The 22,501-nt window shown below is 35.8% G+C and overlaps 1 protein-coding gene across 5 annotated transcripts in view; it reads right to left on the bottom strand.

Annotated features, from left to right (window-relative positions):
- Window positions 1-22,501, bottom strand: part of CDK19 (cyclin dependent kinase 19) — an 88,836-nt gene that overhangs the window by 55,169 nt on the left and 11,166 nt on the right. For 3 of the 5 annotated variants that reach the window (XM_026666677.2, XM_026666675.2, XM_087942272.1), the window contains one exon: window positions 6,197-6,272. In XM_026666677.2, coding sequence (XP_026522462.1) covers window positions 6,197-6,272 — 76 coding nt within the window. Of the gene's footprint in view, window positions 1-6,196; window positions 6,273-8,436; window positions 8,593-11,219; window positions 11,281-22,501 lie in introns of all 5 variants that reach the window. The other 2 variants (XM_087942287.1, XM_087942282.1) reach the window with 2 other exon arrangements.

Raw genomic sequence — 22,501 nt, 5'->3', positions numbered from 1 at the left:
GGAGACATTTTCGCTATTCTCAAGGGTGAGAGATGCCATCTATAAAACATTTTATAGGCATTTTCTTTATATGCTGCTGATCTTGTAATTTTATTATTCCTTGTCCAAACCTTTTTCCATTCTAATAATGTAATGCTATGTCCTATGTTTCTGCTCCAAGCTATCATGTTGCCTTTGACTACTTCCTCTTCTAATTCCGTCTCTAGTAAATAATTATAAAATTTAGTTATATTTTTTTTATCTGGACCTAATAAAATTTTATCTATTTGTTGTGCCTTAGTATAAATTCCAAAATTTTTCTTGTCCTGGCTATATCTGTTTTGAATTTGCAAGTAAGCCCACCGGTCTACTTGTAGCCCCTGTTCTTGGAGAACTTGCCATGATTTTAAAGTTCCTTGCGCATCAAGAAGGTCTTTGTATTTTATCATTTTATTAAGATCTAGATTATTTGGATGTATCATCACCTCCATCGTTGAGATCCAAACTGGGATTTTTAAATGTTTTTTTTAATTTGTTCCAATTAGCCAATAAGGAGTCTCTAATTATATGTCTGTGGAAATACTTCTGTTTAATTTTCCCAATGTCCCATAAAAATGCATGCCATCCCCTCTGTAAATCATGGCCTTCTAAAAATAAGATCCTTTTGTTTGACAGATTTACCCACTCTTTCAACCAGAGTAAGGAGGCTGCACTATAGTATAATTCCCAATTTGGGAGTGCCATACCTCCCCTGCTCTTCATATCTTGCATTGCCTTTAGGTTTATCCTCGGTTTTTTCCCTTGCCAGATAAATTTGGTGATTATCTTATTAAGTTCCACGAAGTAATTTTTATGTATTTTTATTGGTATTGTTTGGAATAAGTAAATAAATTTGGGCAGAATATTCATTTTTATAGTGGCAATCCTCCCTAATAAGGAGATTTGCAATTTAACCCATATCTCTAAATCTGTTTTAACTTGCTGTAATAATTTATTATAATTATTTTCCATTAGAGTTTTGCATTGAGCCGTCAAGCAAATTCCTAGGTATTTAACTTTTTTTACTATTTGTAATCCCATTATCCTTTCCAATTTTAGTTTTTGTTTTTCTGTTAAATTTTTAGTTATTAATTTCATTTTTTCCCTATTAATTTTAAGTCCTGCAACTTCCCCAAATTGATCTAACTCTTTCAGTAATTCTTGACCTGTTTCAGTTGGTTCCTCTATGAAAAATACCATATCATCCGCAATTGACTGGAGTTTATATTCTTCTTTTTTAATTTTTAGTCCTTTTATTCCTGGGTTCTGTCTAATTCGTGTAAGCAATGTTTCCAAAGATAACTTGAAGAGCAGGGGGGATAATGGACATCCCTGCCTGACTCCTTTCTCTATTTTTATTGAGCGTGTGTACTCTCCATTAATTATAATATTCGCCTTTTGTGAATCATAAATTGTAGTCACAATGTTTTCAAACTTAGTGCCTAGATTCATATTGTAAATTTGTTGAATTAGGAATTGCCAATTTAAATTGTCAAAGGCCTTCTGTGCATCCAAGAATACAAGGGCTATTTGTTTTTCCGGGTGGGCTTCGTAGTATTCCAAAACATTTAATACTATCCTTAAATTATTCCTGATTTGTCTGTATTAGGTTACTACTGTTATGAAAGCGGAAGAGAAAAATGAAATCAGTTTGTCATTTAACAAGTCCAATATCCAAAATTTCTTGTAGAAGGAATGCAGGCAGTTCTGTATCATTTGATGCTGAGTGAAGGTACTGTTTCTCTAGAATATGCATCGAAGTATGCTAAACAATGTAAATATCTGTGGTTAATACAATGACAGGGTAGATCAAGAACATATTTTGAGGACCAAGTACTGAGTACTGCCAGATGGAAAATGCTAGATGTCATATCCAACCAGGCCCTGCCAAGCTTTTTCAAAATTAACAGATCAATTAACTGCTGTAAAGAAACCTTTTCCAAAAGGCAAGGAATGATTCCTTTATATCATTTTAATCAATGGGTAGGATTTTACCACTTGCCCCTCTCCCAGGTCAGCTAATCAGAGCCAATAAACATTTGATACAAAGAGTTTGCTCCTGTAGCTGAGGCAATTTTGGACTTGGCCAAATGTTTCCAAGAACATGGAAGAAAAAAATAGAAAATCTCGCGTATAGCAGAATAAAAAAAAATGTTGGCAATCAAGTCAGGAAGTCTCGAATGACAACAGAGAATAACACCCTGGAGAAAACTTTCCAATATGCTACCATGGTAATTAAGAAGGAACTCAGGGTCAACAAGAACTGTGTGCTAGAAAAGCATGCGCCACCTGAGGAGTAGACAGGGCCTACTCTCAAACCTCTTATACTCAGGAAATTCAACACACACTCTTCAACACGTGAGAACTTAGTGTGGGGATAAATTGCTACAATATTATCTTCACTTAATCAACCTTATGTTAACATCTTTGTAATCCATATGTGCACTGAAAATATTATTCGGTATAAAGTTCACTTTTTTATAATGTTCACTATATAACGATTGCTTATTTGTATGTTATACGGTGAGCTGACAATAAAGTTTTAATATGGAAATTAAAGTTATCGAGGTCAAAAATTAACATCATGATAGTCATGTGTTTCCACATGATCTATGCCACTGACTGAAAATCTGATAAAACCCTGTTCTATAATCTGTTATTTTGACATTTTCCGTTTTAGAAAACTATTTCTGCCTTAATTAAGGAACTTTTAAAATTACCTATCTCAAACCATGCATAAAACATATTATAACACAAAGTTTGATAAATATATGGAACATTATGAGAAAAATATTACGTCCAATAATCTCATTGTTATTCTCTTTTAAAATGCTTTTCATGTCAGAGATAGGTATAAGTAAAAGTTCAAATACATATGCAGATATTGAAGCTTTTCATGTCAGAGATAGGTATAAGTAAAAGTTCAAATACATATGCAGATATGGTCTATTTAAACTCCAAGAAACGGACTAAAGACATAACTACTACTTAGCAAAGGATAGTACATGCCATGGTTCATATACTTACAAATTGCTGGAAGAATTAAAAAATGACCTTAAAAATGAGAGAGGTCTTCTAAAAAAAATGACAGGATTTGAAATGGTCATAAACAATCAAAACCACCTCGTAGGGCACATGTATAAACTCACTCAGATGTGACATGGAGACAGAAACAATAAAAGTTGCATGACAAAATGGGTGCACAACTTTAAAGAAATAGTTGCCACAATGGGAAGAACTCAAAAATTACTAGAAAAAAACACATAGCAGTATTCAGATAAATTAAAAAATAAAATTTGAAACTGAACCACAATTCTATTTATCAGGCATAATTCCAAAACATTCCATCAAAAATATCACGGTCCACTAAGATACATGTTTAAGGCAACAAGGCTAGCTTTAGCAAAATATTGAAAAAGAGATGTTTCCAAAGGTACCAGATTGGGAACTTGAAACTTGAAAATATGCAGTGATTGTTGATTGGTTAGGGTATAGTATCATGATGCTGGATGGGCCCTAGGGTCTTGGAAGAGGAAAAACCAAGAAGAGAACTTGGGTCTAATGGGGGGGGGGGAGAGAAATATTTTGATGTTGGTAGGCAAAAGGAAATATGACAGGAGATAGCACTAATGGGGAGGATATGTTTGGTGTTTACTACTGATTTCATCCTCCAGCTTCCTCAAATGACCCCCGAGCCTGGAAGATTTTTGGTGATCCTGGCTTCCAGATGTTGCTGATGCTGCTTTGCACTACCTTGTTCTTATTGTTTTATTTTTATCACAACCTTTTAAAATTTATATTTGGTCAACTCAAGGTGGCCTCCTATTTTCCTCACATCAACAATCCTGCGAGATGTGTTGGACTGACCCGCCCAGCTTTCATATTTAAAGAAGGCATAGAATTCACAGTCTTTTGGTTTCTAAGCCAACATCTTAAACCACTATGCCAAATGGGTGCTCTGTATGTTAGCCTGTAATAAGTCTCTTCTCATCCAAGATCAAAGATGAGAGGACTGACCTGGCAAGTATAATCAGAACACAGATAAACACTGATGGATATATAGCCTTTGGGGAGATGTGCCCACCTATGTATCAAGTATGGAACCAGCTCTAATCCTAGAGTAGTGATAGTAGAGTGGCTATTGTGACTTTCAGAAGGGCTGCTCTAAAGATAGCTGGATGTGAACCGCTTATGAAACTGGCCTCTAGGGATCTGATGCTTTAAATTGTTAGCCGCCAGCATCACTTGGTGATTGGGCAGCCGTATATAATTGATTGATTGATTGGATAAGATGCTGATGTTACGTAACATAATCATATAACCTCCCCTACCTCTTAAAAAGATGTGTCATAAAAGTCCATATTTCCTAATCAAACAGTCATGAAACAGCCATCCATAGTTTTGCTATGTACAGTAATGGCTTCTTCAAACTGGTACCTTCTAGACTGTAACTCCCAACAATATGGAGAACTTTAGGATGGAGGAGAGCAATTCCAACTCTCCTCATAATTTTATAAACCCGAGAAAATGTTATTTGTATACAGTTTCAGGTTTTTTTAAAAATTCTTAGGACTGTTACTTGTTAATTCTACAGAGTGATGTTTTGCTGTAATGAAATCAGGTCAACAAATGATGATGCAATAATATTCTTTAATTGCATTACAGGTTCATTGTCTATTCTATTTGTCCGACTGATGCAACAGACTAACCAAATGCTGTATCAGAAAGTTATATACATGTATAACATATTTGTCACAGACTTAATATTACAGAGCATTTTGCATCCCTTTAAATGCACTGTATGTTAATACACTCAACTGCAAATTATCAAGTGGTACAAATAAAACAGTGCACCTAAACAGTAAATCTTTGATTTAGAAGACTTCTGATTTAATAGATAAAATTTACCACCAGACATCATCCCAAAATAACAATGTCAGTTTATACTCAGAATAATCCAGACATTTTGTGAACATTATATCATTTATCAATTTAGAACACTTGTGTAATGACAGCATTACACAAACAATAAAAAAATTATGCAGATTATGTAAATTACATCATTTATTGATCTAACAGATCCTTTACATGTTCCCAACGACGGCGGTTCCGGGGGCCGGTCGCTGGCGCCGCCTTTTTTGATTTTTCAGGGGGGATTACTGAAATAATGGCAGCTCCTGTGGAAAGGTTCACCGGGGGGGGGGGGGAAAGTTTCGGGGGGGGGGGGGGGGTTTTTTTGTAAAAAAAGGTTTTTACCAAAAAGAGGGCGCCCGCAACCAGCCGGAAGGTGCCCGGTTCGCATAGATTAGTTAAGGGTTTATAGAAGTTAATTATATTGTTCAATTACTAAATAAATGGAAAGTATCCTGTAAGTTTTCTGGAAAGTAGAATCACTACTATCTAAATCAAATCCATATTATTTTATTTTCATTTCTTTAGTTTAGTTAAATATTGTATCCTGCACTTTTCTGAAATATACCAAAAAATAAAATCTCCTAAAAATTAGAAAAGTAGTAAATTAACAGTACAGCAATTAGGATGTTAATATTTTCTATTAAAATTTAAAAATTAGGAAATTAATCTAATTATTTTTAAATATCTAAGTATCTTTTAAATGTGGATTACTGTATGTATGGTATCTTTTAAATCTGAATTTAAAATATACCATGTTATTTAGGTATAGGTGTCAAATGTGACATTTAAACCAAATATGTTCAAATTTATAGAGACTTTTAGAGTTGACATTTAGCAGAACAATTAAAATTAACATGGCAAAATTCAGCTAGTTTCCCTCTAGAAATATTAGGTTCTATTGGCTGATAAAGGACGGGCCTGATTTCAGCAATATTCCTCTCCCACTCAATCTGACTTCATCCATTCTGCACATTCCTAACTAGTCCAGAACGGCACTGAACTGTATATCATAGTTTATAATGGTGAAACTAAGTCTCCCCTTCCTTGCTGAAATAAGAACAGAGGAAGCTGCCTTACATATTAATTTGGATTGTTGTTCTAACTAGCGTAGCAATTTCTCGATTAAATGCCAAGTATTGCAGATGGGACTTTCTCCACAGAAAGCAGGATGCACTGCACTACAGCTTTCCCCTGATGGAAACTAGTTGGATCCCCATGATGTTAATTGTAGAAAGAGTTGAGCATTTTTGTTGTGTTCACTTACTGCTATTTCTCTACATGCCGACATGGATATCCCCGTGCCTTCAATCTGCTTCAGTGCATATTCCTTTTCGTCTTTTCTGCAAGAAAAAAAGTGGAGTTTACAGGACTTATTAACACTTGAAATATATAATAAGACTTGCCCAGCTTAATCTCTATTCTCTTATAACAGACTAATTGATGGTACAGTGCGGTTAATGATTCATCCTGTTTTCCCATACCAATTGTCACTTTGACAGCTAGCTTTTTGATAGGCAAAAACAACAACAACAATAAAATGGACATTGTGATCTAATGAAAATACCTAATTTTCAAGTGATAATTTTCAAAATACCCTCCTAATTAGATATGTGGGGGGGGGAAATTGTGATGATGGCAGGGCACTGCAAGGGTAGAGCAAAACTGAGTGTAGGAAGGAATAGTTGTGCTGAATAAGACAACATTGCCAAGAGAATGGCAATAAGCGCATTCAATTAGCACCTGTAGACATAACAAAATAGCTTGCTTATAACAGGTTGTTTAAACCATTTAGTTGTGTCCAACTCTTGGCAACTTTATAGGCAAATGTTCTTTATGCTACCCAGGCAAGCACAGGTTCTTTCAATTGTTGGATGTTCGCCTTTATATCAGCTTTGGTACAAAGTGATACAGAGTGAAATCAATTTTTTAAAAAGTTTTTTAAAGTGATGCTGTAACAGCTACTGTATATCTTCTACATCTAGAAATTCTATGCTACTGGCATCATTAATTTTTAAAAAATCAGGTACCAAACAGATGGTAGGACAGATCCATACCTAAGATACAGTGCCTAGACAGAATCTACGAACAAAATCTTGAGTCAGATGGATAAAAAGCTTGATACAATATTGCACAACTTTTTATGTACATTTATTAGAGGTTTCCACTCCCACAGTACTAAGGGAAATAGTAAAATGCACCCCTTTTTCCTATGTAATTGTTAATTGTTTTAATGAATGCTTTTTAGGAGCCGTGGTGGTGCAGTGGCAAGAATGCAGAAAGTCTGGTAAAATTTAATGGTGAATGTTCAACTAAATGTGCATAAAAATTCAATCTGCATAATTACATAATTTTAATTGATAATTGATATTCAAAATCTCTACAAACTGACACATATTAATTTTAAAAAATATTTTATGCAGGATCTCTCTCACACACACAAATATACACATATTTTAAATCTATACTATAAAATCTTGTTTGCTAAATTTTACTTTTTTTTCCCCCCAAATAAAACTTGTATTATTTTTTAAAGTAATATACTTTATTTGAAAATCAATAGCAAGAATAATACAAACAATTCTTGTAAAAAAACTATAAAGATAACATAGATGAAATTAAATTGCCCCAAAATGCTCATGTATTATGCAAGAATATAATGATGACACAATCCTCCAAAATATTATTCTATTCAGTTATTGATTTTACATAAACTCCATTCAACCTGTTAGTTCAAAAACATTTTAATTTTGTTTTGTATTCATTTTCTGGTTGGCTCCTGGTAAGCTAATATTAGATTTCTAAATCTAATTAATACATAATATAGCTGCCATTAACAGGACTGTTTTGGCACATGTAACATTCTCAGAGTTACATTTTTAATTTAATTAAGTAGACATAAGAGGAATAGTTTGTATCTGCAGTTTAAATATTACCTTATTTAACCCTAACATCAACTTTTAAAAACTTTATTCCTCTACTGCGTTATCAACACATGTATCAGACTTTGGAAACTTGACTATGCCAAATGTTTTCCAACACACTATTGTAAATGTTATACACATCTTTGGCACCAGCATACTATTTTTATTCTCTGTTAACCACTACTAAAATTTGAGCCATTCTGTTAAAAAATGTACTATATCCCTATATAGAGCAACTTAAATAGTTATTTCATTTGGCTTAACTATAAGATCTATAACCCAAAATGGCGAGCATGTATGTACATTTCCTGTTATCTTTATTAGAAACACTGATTTTAGTCATAAAATATTTTTATTGATTTAATGCCGATCAGAACCCATGCCTCATATTATTTTGTTGGTCTATATAACAATTTATCGGTATAGCAGATATCTATTTATAAAAAGGTTTTACATTGTTCAATTTAAAAACTGAACCAAGCAATCTAATGTTATGCGCTGTCATATATTTTGTGACATTAATGTATCAAGAAAGTTTGGATTTGATAAGAAAGCAACTTCTTGAAAATGTTCAGATTCTAACTTTCAAAAAAAATCTTTCCAACCACATCTTCAGTTTTCCCAGAAATTTTGAACTTGCAACCAATACAGGATTGTATTCATCTCTGAAGATCCATAAGGAGTTTGTTGACTTCTGCTTTGGTATGGCCTCTGCAAACATGGCTATGATGCACAGAATCTAAGAAAAGTTGAAGGTTTGTCAGAACAAATGCTGACTTCAGATATTTTTTCCCTTTTAGTTTTGAAATGAACTTGGCCAGAGGCAAGACTATGGTTTTTATGTAGCTGACAAGCTGGAGGCAAATAAATGTCTAATTAAAAATAAATGTACCACCCATATGTTTGCATGCACTCTTTAAAGAAGACAACCAAATTGCATTAGCACACATACAAAAATGTACCCATTATTAAATATTAAAATGCCAGTTCAAGTAGTTCTTGTTTAGCGACTGCTTCATTTAAAAACTGTTTGCAGTAATGAAGATGATGAAAAAGTAATTCTACCATGAAACCTTGCATTGGGTAAGATATTTCCTCTGATAATCTGGTTCCATGCCATGAATGGCTTTAAAGGTGATAACCTCAAAATCCTATGGTGTCAGATGATCTCATTCAGTAGCTTCATGTAGATGTTAAAAAGGAGCAGAAAGAATAACAAACCCTGTGGCATGCCAAAAAAAAAGTGGTCTTGGAAAAAACCTCTATCCCTATCAACACTGACTGGAACCAGCCTTGGACAAAGGAGCCAAATCAGCGCAAGACTGCATTGCCCAGCCCAAAATCCCGCAAAAGCCAAAAAAGATACCATGGTCAATAGTATCAAAAGTCTATGAGAGAGAGGTCAAGGAAGGAGAGGATGGATGCACTATCCCCATCCTGCCCTTGCCAGAGATCCTCTACAAGCACAACCAATGTTGCTTCTGCCTCTAATCAGGCCTGAAATGGGACTGAAATGGATCCAGATAATCTATTTTCTCCAGGGCTCTCTGGAGCTACAGTACAACTACTTTTCTAGCAACTTCCCCCAAAAAGGAAGGTGAGAGATTGGGGGGGGAAACCTGTCCAGATAGGTAAGGTTCAATGATGCTTTCTTAAGAAGGGGCAGACCTCGACTGGCGTTGATGCTGCCTGGATCCACCTGGAAGTCACCATCCTGGAAGTTTTAACCAGCCAGGAGGGACACAGATCTAAAAAGAAACTGTTCTTTTACAAGAATCTACCCTCACAGTTATCTGAGTATATGTAACTTGATATGATATTCAAAAGTGCTGTCCTGAAGAACATTATAATATGGATTAGGAAAGTTAAAGTGAGGGGGGGGAAGGGTCTGAGGGAGCCTACCTTAAGGGCAGAGAATTCATCTAAAAGAACCTCTGGTTTATATTCAGTCTTCTAAATTTCTAATAAGACTGTTCAGTCACATGCTATTATTGCAATCCTAAAATAACTTCCTGCTGAGAGTGCCACCTCTGGAGCCAATTCTATTCTTGTCAGGAAAAGGAATTCCTAAAACTAATGACTTCAGCCTTCTTGCAGATATAACATGCACTGAAAATTGTTACACAGTATGGAGCAGTAAAAATTCTTAACAGAACTGAAACCACGAAAGAACCATCTTTACTTTGCAATTCTGCAGAATATTTTTTATATGCTCGACATACAGAGGTATATTTCAGCAGCAAGACAAGAGAGATGATGAATACCTGAGCACCTAGGATTACCATAAAAGATAAGTTCCCTGTACTTGTTCCAAAGAAAATAAAGAACATTTATGTTTATAGTTCTCCTTTACCTTAGCAAATAAAATTCAATCACAAACCATCTGTGTATATGCAGTGAAATTCTAAATGCAACTAACCTATGTTCTGCCTGGCATAATTATTTAATATTTTTCTTACATGTAAATGGTATTCATCCAACAATGACTCCAAGTTTCAAGCAGCCCTAAAATGGCCCAATTCAAACACTATCATAAGCAGCCATTCTTCACTATTGTCTATAAATTTATTTACATAGCCTGAGTCATATATACCTTTAATTACAATTACTGCAGTAGAAGCAGATACACAGCAGCTGTTGAAATTAAAATATTATCACTGAGGAAAAGAATATTTGTTTCCGTTTGTTCCTGATGAGTTTATGTAAAGCAAAAGTTTCAAATATCTCAGTTCAAGGATAATGTAAAAGAGATTATCACCAAAGTTCCCTATCAAAACTCACACTGCAATAAATAGAGGGTTTGAAATTAAATATTTCACAAATTTCCTCACTTCTATATTGAGAAAAAGAGTTAAGTGCTAACGAAGTGTAAAGAATTAAAGAATCTAATAAATTCTTAAGTTACATGGAGTAAGATAAGAAGCGTAACATATTTATTGGGCGAACTTCAGCTTTTATTTAGGCTGGATTCATGCATTGTGCTAAACCACGTTTGATTTTAACTTGTTGTATGGTTCCAGAAAGCCTCAGATAAATATACACCCAGAAAATAAGAGACATGCATAAGAAAATTACATCAGAAATGTCTGTTTTCTCCTACTCCCTTCATTTCTGCCCCTTTATTCCTACAGTGGATCCTTTTAGAATGGAATGTACAGTTAGAGTAGACACCAATGAAAGGGCCTTCTTAGTTTCATGGATTGTATGAACAGCTCAAACAGGCAGTCTAATAACATGACTATTAACCAGGACCCTGATGTTATACATGTATTTATTTTTCACCTTCAAGGACTGCACAGTACTATGTCGGTGCACACTCGCACACAGGCACACATTATGATGCCAGAAGGCAGCACTCCTCTTTACCTTCTGCTGAGTATCTTGCTACCTCCAAGGCTTGAAGTCCATATACGAAGCCCATTGGAATCTATGAACACAGCAGAAGTAAAAGGCAGAAATTTATGTAGATATACAGGATTCACACCTCAAAACTCAGCAGTGCCTAGTATCTAGATACCCATGGAGCCAGTCTTTAATAAGCAAGCATTCTATTTGGAAACAAGATCATTGCCAAACTAAATCCATTTAAGTAGTTGAAAAGTTGTCAAGGGAAATATGGTTCTCATCTTCTGGTATATCTTAAGTTGGAAAAAGGCAACCTTAAAAAAGTGAAAGCCATTTGAAAAAAACTTTGCCTCCTATGGCATACACTAAGTCACCCCATAGTTAATTCTCGTTAAGCACATTTTACAACTGTAACGTTTAAAAATAAATGCTTACAGAATCAGAAATAGGGTGAAGACCTTTCTTTTGAACCACCTTCAACTCAGTGGAAAACCAAAACTATTATCTTTATCCAGCCAGCATTGCTACTTCACAAAATCAACATGAACAATCTAGTTTGTGCTTTTGAAAGTAAGCACAAGTACTTTTTTAAAAATGTCTTTAATATCTGGACATATCCTAATTTTATGGTATGAGGGAAATCATCTTTACTGAAGGAGGTATTTCAAAATTTTGCCATTTAGCACGAGAAAAAGTAACAACACCCAGCACAGGAGTCATAAATCACTTTGAGACAGAAGAAAACACCATAGCTTTTGCTTCAACAGAAAGTGGGGATAGCATGATGCTATAATATTATGATGAAAACATTTAAGAAAAATGTATATTCTAGAAGCATTCATACATTTTAAATAAAAATTAAAACTTTATCTGTACGGAAGGAATAAAGAGTGATAAAGCTAACTGGTCATCAGTGGTGCAGGTACCACACAAATTTATATATATTTTAATCTAATGAGACATTTCCAATTACAGATGATAGTTAATTATTTAACACTGGTGGTTATTTGGGAGGGATCTTCCATTTGAACCCTGAAATATTTCTTCCACCCATAACTAGTTAAAGCTATAATGCTGCTTAATCTCTTGTAGCCCAGGGAGAATTCTGTTCTAAAAACTCTGAACACCATATCCATTTTATTGTCCAAGATATTGCATCAGCTTTATTTTTAAAAGCATAAAAGACATAGGTGCATTTCTAAATGTGTTGAAGTATTAGATGGAAGATCTGTTTAACTATATAAAAAGAATTACATTGACAGGTGTCTATGATAAGTTAAAAGTGATGGCAACAAGTAATAATTGTATCATTCCTTGCTGCTGCAGAACAGGTTTTCACAATGGCTATCCTCCAAGTGCACTGGGATTACAAATCCCAGAATGTGTAACCAGTAGGCACTGTTCACCTTGACCTCTGAGAATTATAGTCCCAATGCATTTGCTAATGCGCTGGAATGGGCAGCTAGCTGAAGGAGGATTGTGGGGGAGGATGTCAGCAGTAGCACTGTGGCTTCCCAGCAGCACATTCCAGAGAAGGGCCCAAGATCAGAGACTGTGATGTCCTGAACTGGATGGGGGAGGGAGGAAAAGGTTCAAGGTAGCCACATTCTGGAATCTCGCAGGATATGTCTATTAGGTTACAAGGTTATAGCTTTAGTCTGGTGAGATTCTGTCTATTAGTCATAAGCAAATAAAGAACTAGGTTTGATTGGATTTCACTGTGTTATCTTTGGCTTAGATCTGACAGCTGGGCATCTGTGGGAGACTGGCAAACAATTTCAGGTCTTTTATTCATATTATATTGGGGCACAGTACATCTTGGAATATGCCACTACTACCATATCAGTGGAATAGCCCAGGAGATGAAAGACATGCCATACACAGTGGAATTAATGGGTTTTATATTTGAGATTTGACTTCTATAAGCTTCCCGAAGTCATCATCTATGAGTTGGGTGGCAATATAAATATTCTTAATAAATAAATAGAAAATAAAGAGAGAGGAACCTTAGCATCCTTTGTCAACAATACTAAATAAATCAGGGTATGACTACAAAAATATCTTTGGTTTGACTGATTACATGCCAACATATCAGCGTTGACTCTTAGTAATCACACAGGTTTTCTTCATGACAATCTATCCCCAACATGGTCCTTCTAGTCTTCCTGCGGTGCATTCATCACCAGTATAATTAAAAATATTAATTGTTCTCTTCTTCCCTTTCCTTCCACTTTCCAGCATTAGAAACTTTTCCAGAGGTAGGTCTTTGCATAATATATCCAAAGTACATATGGGGAGGAGTGAGCTCCCATCCTTCGCTCCAGCTCCTGCCAGGACATGAAAGGGACCCAGCAACTGGGCATCCCCCTGGGCAATGGTGATGTCACTGGCTAATCCTTTCAACCTGGAAGCACCTCAGTGCTTCTGACACAAATGAGGGGAAAAATCAGTCTAAAGTCAATATTCCCACTTTCATCCACATTTTTTTTTCATATTATTATCTTTTTCCCAATTTTCAAAATTGGGTTTCCCCATAAAGTCAATTCAGCATGGGAAAAGAGTTAAATCAATAGACATTATTTTCAATAGATTTCTAATTGATGTATATGTTTTCAGAGATATATCTTTATGAAGGTTTTCAGTCATCTAGATCATGGTTGCTTTTTTCAAATGGCAACTGGAATTTCTTGATTTTTCTTGAAGATATTTTACTTCTCATCCAAGAAGCTTCTTTACCTGAAGGTGCCTTTGGTTTCCAGAGATACTAGAGTATTAGTATATTTTGATCCTCATATTACTCATCTAATCATACATGTTATATATGCATATTTCAAAGCTGTCTAAATCAGAAAATTAACACTGATTGTTGGTTTCCAGTATTTAATATTTGACAATAGTTAAGCATGATGTTATAGTTCCAAATTCCAAAAACCGAATCCTTATTAACTGATAATTGCATTTTCTGTAAACTTATTCTCAAACCTACTGGATATTTTTAATGTTCCTTGTGTCACTAGCCTACATATTCTTGTTGGAATAACTACCAGTTATTATAGTTTACATCTTATAATCTTAATAGACCCCAAGACTCTGAATTTATTAGGCATATTGATTTAGAAAGATCAGATCAGCCGGCTATATCAGCATTTTACAAAATCAAGTTCAAAAATGCAAGGTTGGCACAATTATAATACACTATACATAATCAATACAAGTCAGAGTACTTCAGAGTTACTGTTGCTACAGACAAGTAACTCTCTAACCAGACACTGCAGCATTCATAAATTCCAATATTGTTACGTAGATTTAAAATATGCCCCCAAAGTTACTGTATTTTCTCCCACTTTTAAATCTCATTCCTACAAGATATAGGCCATATGAAAGGTTTTACTTTGGTAAGTTTTCCACATGCATAACAAAATTAAATTCATTTAGCCATATTTAAATTTATGAAGCATATGTGTTTCCTACTCATATGCAGTGTTAGCATCCTAACAGCATCCTAATCAAGCTGCTAGTAAGCTCCTTTGCTAATATTCCATTTACATATCCCAACAAACCCTACAAAGTACATTTAAATGTGTCTCAAGAAGCATGGAAAGCTAACATTTCATTGTAGCCAATGTCCTACATAAATCAAATGCACAGATAGCTGACCAGATAAAAAAGAAATTTTACTGACTATGCTATCACTCACTGAAAACAAAAGTGCAATACTTCTATATCAATAACTTGGCTGAAAATTAATCATTTTAGAAAGATTCACAACTGACAATGTACAATATAAAAATATCTGTGTAACCTTATTGTCTATCTAGATTCTAGAATACAAATAGATTAATCAACAAATACATAATTATAATGATGTATCAGGTACTAAACGTTTTCATCCCTCTGAGAAGAAAGGCAGGTGAAATCATCATACATTTGTGTAACCTGCTAACATGGATTTTAGCTATACAGCAGCAGTCCCTTGCTACCATGGTGATTAGAAAACTATAAATATGCATTGCTGCTGGGGGTTTCTATGGAATTTTAACTGGCAACACTGCTACACTGCTTCCATTTTTTAAAAAAAATCCCACACTAAAAGTTTGCCACAGATTTCTTTAATTAAGAAACTAAGTCCTCTTATCACCCCACTTCTCTTCTAAAAATTATTTAATTATTTAAATGTACTTCCTTAGTATTTGTCATTATCCTTTCAGGTAGGCCAGATCAGGAAATAAACATCACAAGCAGTATGGCAACTCTATAGTTAAAAGGCATTATACTAGAACCTTGAAAATCTGACAAAGAGAATCAAACAGTATTATCTGGAATTGCCTTATACCCAGAGTAAGCTGATGTTTATTTAGCCATTCTTCCTTCAAGTTTATCTCCATTTAGTACTTCTCTAAAGAACTGCATAGAGTTTACTAGATCTGCCACGCTCCTTCTTGATGTTCTAGTAGTAACCCATTACTGTGTGATTTTAACATTTTAAAATGAATATTCACTAAAGCTTTGTACGTATATATACTGGAGTTAATTACAGATGTATTTTACTTGTAGATTTCTAAGCAGCAGCATTAACCATTAATTTATTTCTCCATTAAAAAAAATCATAAAGACATATCCCTGAATTATCCTTCTAAATCTCTAGCCTGCTTCTGAAGAGGCATTCAACTCAATGTAATGTAATGAGGAAATTGACAAGTTGGTAAACAGTACAACCCTAAACACGGCTACCCAAAAATAAGTCACTTTCAATGAACTTGCTCCCAAGTAACTATGTATACTGTTATCATTAAAATATCAGTAAAAAAAAAAAAATTAGATGTGCAGAGTGGTTTCCCATTGATTCTCTTTATTTCTTGACATTTAAACAGCATGTCCATGCACGCACATATTGATGTGTCCTGTCGGCCACCGGCTCCTCCAGCAGCCCAATCAGAGGAGGAGGAGGAGGCGTGGGAGTCAGGGTCAGCCTCAGGGCAACCTAGGAGCTCTGAGGGGGAAGAGGGAATGGAGCTGGCAGAGAGAGAGAGACAGAGGTGGAGCCTGGGCCGTCCGTCAGCCCTCAGATGGTGAGTCAACAGCCCCCAGGTCTGGAGGTGGTTGATGAAGAAGAGGAGGAACAGCTGGGTCTAGTGCCTGATGGGCAGCTGCGCAGAAGGCAGAGGAGAGCATTGAAAAACTGTGGGCCGATCCTGGGGAAGGAAGAGCCACCGCTGCTCGTGAGGCCGCACCCTAGTTCTGGGGAAAAAAGGCAGGGGGTGGAGATGAATAGGTGTGGCAGACAACTATTCATCTTCCAGCTGGATGGACTTGTTGGCCTGAGAAAGAAACTTTTTGCCGGGGCTGCTGGCATTCCTAATAAAGGAATCTTTTGAGTTCATATCAGAGGGTTTGTCGTGTTTAGGGATCTGGGTCAGAACACATATGGACACACACATGCACTTCCTTCATATAAAAAATGAACTTTCTAAACCTGAGAATAAGGTAACATTCAAAACCAGCCAGCTATTGGACATTGTCCAACATATTCACAGAACCAAGTTGGGGAAGAACAAATCAAAACTTTTTCTGTCGCAATCTCTGTGGCCACCTGAGAACAGCCTGTCTCTCTGTATTACAAGGATAATAAGCAAGCATATATAAAAAGATATTTTCAATCTTGACAAATGACTCAATTCCTTTTCCTCTGAAATCCATAAAGTGCTATCTAGCCAGGAGCCAGGCAGGCTTTGAAAAAGCTCAGCTTAAAAAAAAGAGAATATGAAATAACTAACCTCTATTATCTGCTGCCAACTACAGGTAGTCCTCAACTTACAACAGTTCGCTTAGAGACAGTTCAAAATTACAATAGCACTGAAAAAAAGTGACATGATCATTTTTCACACTTATGACCGTTGCAGAATCCCCGTGATCACATGACTTAGATTTGGATGCCTGACAACTGACTCACATTTATGATGGTTGCAATGTCCTAGGGCCACACGATCATCTTTTTCAACCTTCTGATAAGCAAAGTCAATGGGGAAGCCAGATTCATTTATCAACCGTGTCACTAATATAAGAACTACAGTGATTCACTTAGCAACTGTGGCAAGAAAGCTCATAAAACAGGGCAAAACTCACTTAACAAATTTCTCACTTAGCAACATAAATTTAGAGCTCAATTGTGGTCGTAAGTCGAGGATTATCTGTACTATAGTGCAGTAGATGAGAAAGAATAACTACTAACTGAGGGCCAGAGATGTTTGTTTTCATATCTGCCCTACAAATCTTTTGCATTAAAATTTGTGAAAACGGGAAATCAGGCGAGCAACAAATGGATATATTCTTAACTGTCCAACCTCAGAGAAGTGTTGATATTTTCTACTGAAGTAGGATTTACAGTTCCAAAGTAATACCTTTTTCATTTTGAGTAGTCATTATTATAATTTATAAAAGTCCTTCCTAAAAATTCACCACTATCCATATTAGAGTTGTTTGCTATCAATGATGCATAATTAAATGGGAATACAACTCTTTGTCTTTGCCTTCCTCAAGTTTTAGTATATATACATTCTGAATTTAAAATTTAGTAAACAATCTAAATCATCAGGAAATGACAAAGTGGCTCCATAAATTATTACATCAAAATTGCATCAAACCAAGTATATCCACACACTTGGAACTGCACTTGTACTGTACAGTACATTTTAACAGTAACAGATTAAAGAGAGAACATTATCATTATGTGAATAAACCATGAAAGTCTCGCTGATTTTCCAGCTGTGTCTTCATTTCTCTCACACTTTGCATCCCTACTAGCAGGGACACTATCATAATTTCTCTTCACCTAATCTTCCAATGCTTATCTGATCTTTTAAGGCTACAAGTACAGTATCCCGTATTATGGTGCTACAGTGTACTTTTCCAAAGTTGGAAGATTGGTCCAGAATTCACAATACTGTATGTATGATGAGGCTGAAATAGGGTATTTCTTTCATGTTTTTTAGTTCCACATTGGAATGAAAATGTATATAGACAGAAAAACAGAGACAGGATTAGTAATGGCATGCTCATAGAGATAGCTTTTGGCTGAACATGATGTCTTCCCAATATATCAAGGATAATCTGTTGATGTATGATTTCGTATGGCCCAAAGCTAATTGTAGGATGCAACATTTCAGATGTATTAAACTTAATATCATGCATTGTTCATTCAAGATCTGTCCAAGGATAGATCTATATTTAATTTTATATCCAAAATTAAATAACTTTTGGCCATATATTCACAATCAAGCTGTCTTTTGAGTTTTGAAACAAAATTAAGTAAGGAACAGAGAATAAGTAACCAATTCGTTATTATATCATTAATTATATCAGTTTTGCAGAATTTTAATGATATTGTTGTAGATATACAATCAGAACAATATGTATACTTCATATTAAAGAAAGAATACCATTCTATGAAAAATCTACATTTTGTCAACTGCAAAATTAGGGTAAGAAACCCAGTTGAGAGCTATTCTTTAAAAAAATGTTTAGCCACTGAGAGACATAGAAGGCAATGACACAATGATTATATCAAAACATATCAAAGCAACAATTTTCCATCACTTCCTGAGTGAGGTGTGATTGAGTGTATTATTATTTTTAAAAAACTGAATTAAACATGTTAGAGGTATTACAAAGTGAGTTTCCTGTTCCAGAAAAAAAAGATAACTCTCATATTATTTGGTGATCTGATACCAAATTTCAGTAGTTTGACCTTGGGGGAATTCTTGAGCCTACAAATAAGAAATTGAAGCAATTTATAGCAACCAATTTTCCACCTGGGACACATTATGCAAACTGAGCAAAATTTACAGCAAACAGGCATATAAGAAATGTATTCCATTCTCTGAGCCTACATATTCAACTACAAGTTCATTTAAAAGCCAGACACATGACTAAATAAGATTTCAACAGGCATTTTCAATATGTATTTTCAACATATCTTCATATTTATAAAGACTGGCAACTTTTTTTTCTTTTTCAGTACAGATTGTTCAGAAACTGAAGTCAATCCTATTACAGAATTATGGGATTCATAGTGGCCTGAATATACTCAAATCTTTACCCAAGGGAAATATTACAGCAACAGCTATGACAAAAGGAGAGATAAAGTGCTGGACTAGCTAACTAAAAACAGCCCCACTTAACCTTGGCAATGAGTAAATTCCATTGCTATTTCCTACCATCTAAGGTATCAAAACAGGAAAGGCTTTGCTTAGACATTTTTAATTCAAAATTGGCAAATACTACAATGATGACATTGAAAGAAATTTCTAGCCATATTTGCTTTGTTTATAAGAAAAATAGGAAGAAGTTCTCTAATTTTAAGAACATAAAGTGGAACTGGTCTGGGTCAGATCAAAATACACACAAAGATTTTTGAAATATTTTGAGCTCTAATACTCCTTTAACTCAGTTATCATCCTACAATTTAACCACCTATTTAGACAGTTTTTGATAGAAAAGGATATTTCCTATCATTAAATTACTTCACAGATTATGTCTTAAGTCTCTTTTTATGCTTTTATTATGGCACTCTGCACTCTATGATGTAGAATTCCTTGAAAAATAAATGTTCCCAGGTTTCTGTTTAGCCCATTATATCTTCTATTTGAACTATACATTCATCATCTTGACTTGAAGACTTTTAGTATAGAAGTTTACATATTATCCCTCTTCAAATGTCAGAAATGTGAATTTACCCTGTTCCCCTTCAGATCTTTGATTAATACTTTTTCAGATGTGGGCATGATCATCATCTACTTGAAGAAGACAAAGCATTTGAAGAATGAAGAACATATAGAATGTAAGTATGACAAATTAGTCCTCATATATATGCAATGTATAATAGAATGGTGATTCCCAAACCTACCCAATGTTCCATGTTATAAAGAAATACACTGCTCAAAAAAATAAAGGGAACACAAAAATAAGACATCTTAGATCTGAATGAATGAAATATTCTTATTAAATACTTTATTCATTACATAGTTGAATGTGCTGACAACAAAATCACACAAAAATTATCAATGGAAATCAAATTTAGCAACCCATGGAGGTCTGGATTTGGAGTTACACTCAAAATTAAAGTGGAAAAAAACACTACAGGCTGATCCAACGTTGATGTAATGTCCTTAAAACAAGTCAAAATGAGGCTCAGTAGTGTGTGTGGCCTCCACGTGCCTGTATGACCTCCCTACAACGCCTGGGCATCTCCTGATGAGGTGGCGGATGGTCTCCTGAGGGATCTCCTCCCACACCTGGACTAAAGCATCCCACAACTCCTGGATAGTCTGTGGTGCAATGTGGCGTTGATGGACGGAGCGAGACATTATGTCCCAGATGTGATCAATTGGATTCAGGTCTGGGGAACAGGCGGGCCAGTCCATAGCATCAATACCTTCGTCTTGCAGGAACTGCTGACACACTCCAGCCACATGAGGTTTAGCATTGTTTTGCATTAGGAGGAACCCAGGGCCAACTGCACCAGCATATGGTCTCATAAGGGGTCTGAGGATCTCATCTCGGTACCTAATGGCAGTCAGGCTACCTCTGGGAAGCACATGGAGGGCTGTGCAGCCCCCTAAAGAAATGCCACCCCACACCATTACTGACCCACTGCCAAACCGATCATGCTGGAGGATGTTGCAGGCAGCAGAACGTTCTCCACGGCATCTCCAGACCCTGTCACATCTGTCACGTGTTCAGTGTGAACCTGCTTTCATCTGTAAAGAGCACAGGGCGCCAGTGGCGAATTTGCCAATCTTGGTGTTCTCTGGCAAATGCCAAACATCCTGCACGGTGTTGGGCTGTAAGCACAACCCCCACCTGTGGACGTCGGGCCCTCATACCACCCTCATGGAGTCTGTTTCTGACCGTTTGAGCAGCCACATGCACATTTGTGGCCCGCTGGAGGTCATTTTGCAGGGCTTTGGCAGTGCTCCTCCTGTCCCTCCTTGCACAAAGGTGGAGCACTGCCAAAGCCCTGCAAAATGACGCTACGGTCCTGATGCTGGTTTGTTGCCCTCCTCCATGTCTCCTGATGCCTCCTCCATGTCTCCTGATGTACTGGACTGTCTCCTGGTTGCGCCTCCATGCTCTGGACACTACGCTGACAGACACAGCAAACCTTCTTGCCACAGCTGGCATTGATGTGCCATCCTGGATGAGCTGCACTACCTAAGCCACTTGTGTGGGTTGTAGACTCCGTCTCATGCTACCACTAGAGTGAAAGCACTGCCAGCATTCAAAAGTGACCAAACCATCAGCCAGAAAGCATAGGAACTGAGAAGTGGTCTGTGGTCACCACCTGCAGAACCACTCCTTTATTGGGGATGTCTTGCTAACTGCCTATGCTTTCCACCTGTTGTCTATTCCATTTGCACAAACAGCATGTGAAATTGATTGTCAATCAGTGTTGCTACCTAAGTGGACAGTTTGATTTCACAGAAGTGTGATTGACTTGGAGTTACATTGTGTTGTTTAAGTGTTCCCTTTATTTTTTTGAGCAGTGTATATTAAAAGGTCTGACTAATTCTCCCTTTAATCAATAGCATTAGTATACAATAATTATTTCAACTATCATGTTGCAGTACTTCAATGACTGTCAAAACCTTCTGAAATACAAAATGTAATTCACCTCTAGAATTTCTTTTAAAATATTAGTTAAATGGGTAAAAGAAATAACTAGTGAGCTAGGAAGCTATATTTTTGTTTGAAGTAGGTATTTTGATCCATCAATATATGATTGTAATTTTACTATTAGCTTGGAATATCTACTTATTATTCAAATTTATATAGCTGCCCATCTCATATATATGACTTTAGGACGCTTACAAACAATTAAAATACAAAAACAACAAAGAAGAACCCAACAATTTAAAAAGAAGGAAAAAAAATCCTTCTTAAAACTCACAGCTGAAGCATCCTGTTCATGACAAAAGACCAGTAGATCTTTGGCAGGGCAGTCTCCTTTCAAGGCACAGGAGGGATGGGCCTGGCAGGAAGGAGACCCATGAAGATATGCTCCCCAAATTTATGTATATTTACTTAAAAATAAATTCCACTATTTTCATTGTCTTTTTTTTTTTTGTGATAAATCTGTACAACTTTGAATTTGAAAGTTTTGGAATCACAAATGCTTTGGTCAACATATGTATACAAGATATCCAATAATCCAACAAAGAAGTACTTTTCGACTTGTGCATTTTTAAACTACTCACATCCTACATCACGCCGTAAAAAAACTCCAATTGCTCTGAGGCTGTTCGTCC

The sequence above is a fragment of the Notechis scutatus genome, chromosome 1, assembly GCF_049901735.1.
Source record: "Notechis scutatus isolate UNSWTSFEM ecotype Mainland chromosome 1, rNotScu1.2, whole genome shotgun sequence".
NCBI classification, from domain to species: Eukaryota; Metazoa; Chordata; class Lepidosauria; order Squamata; family Elapidae; genus Notechis; species Notechis scutatus.
The sequence above is the reverse complement of the archived record's forward strand: the minus strand, read 5'-3'. Positions and strand labels throughout refer to the sequence as shown.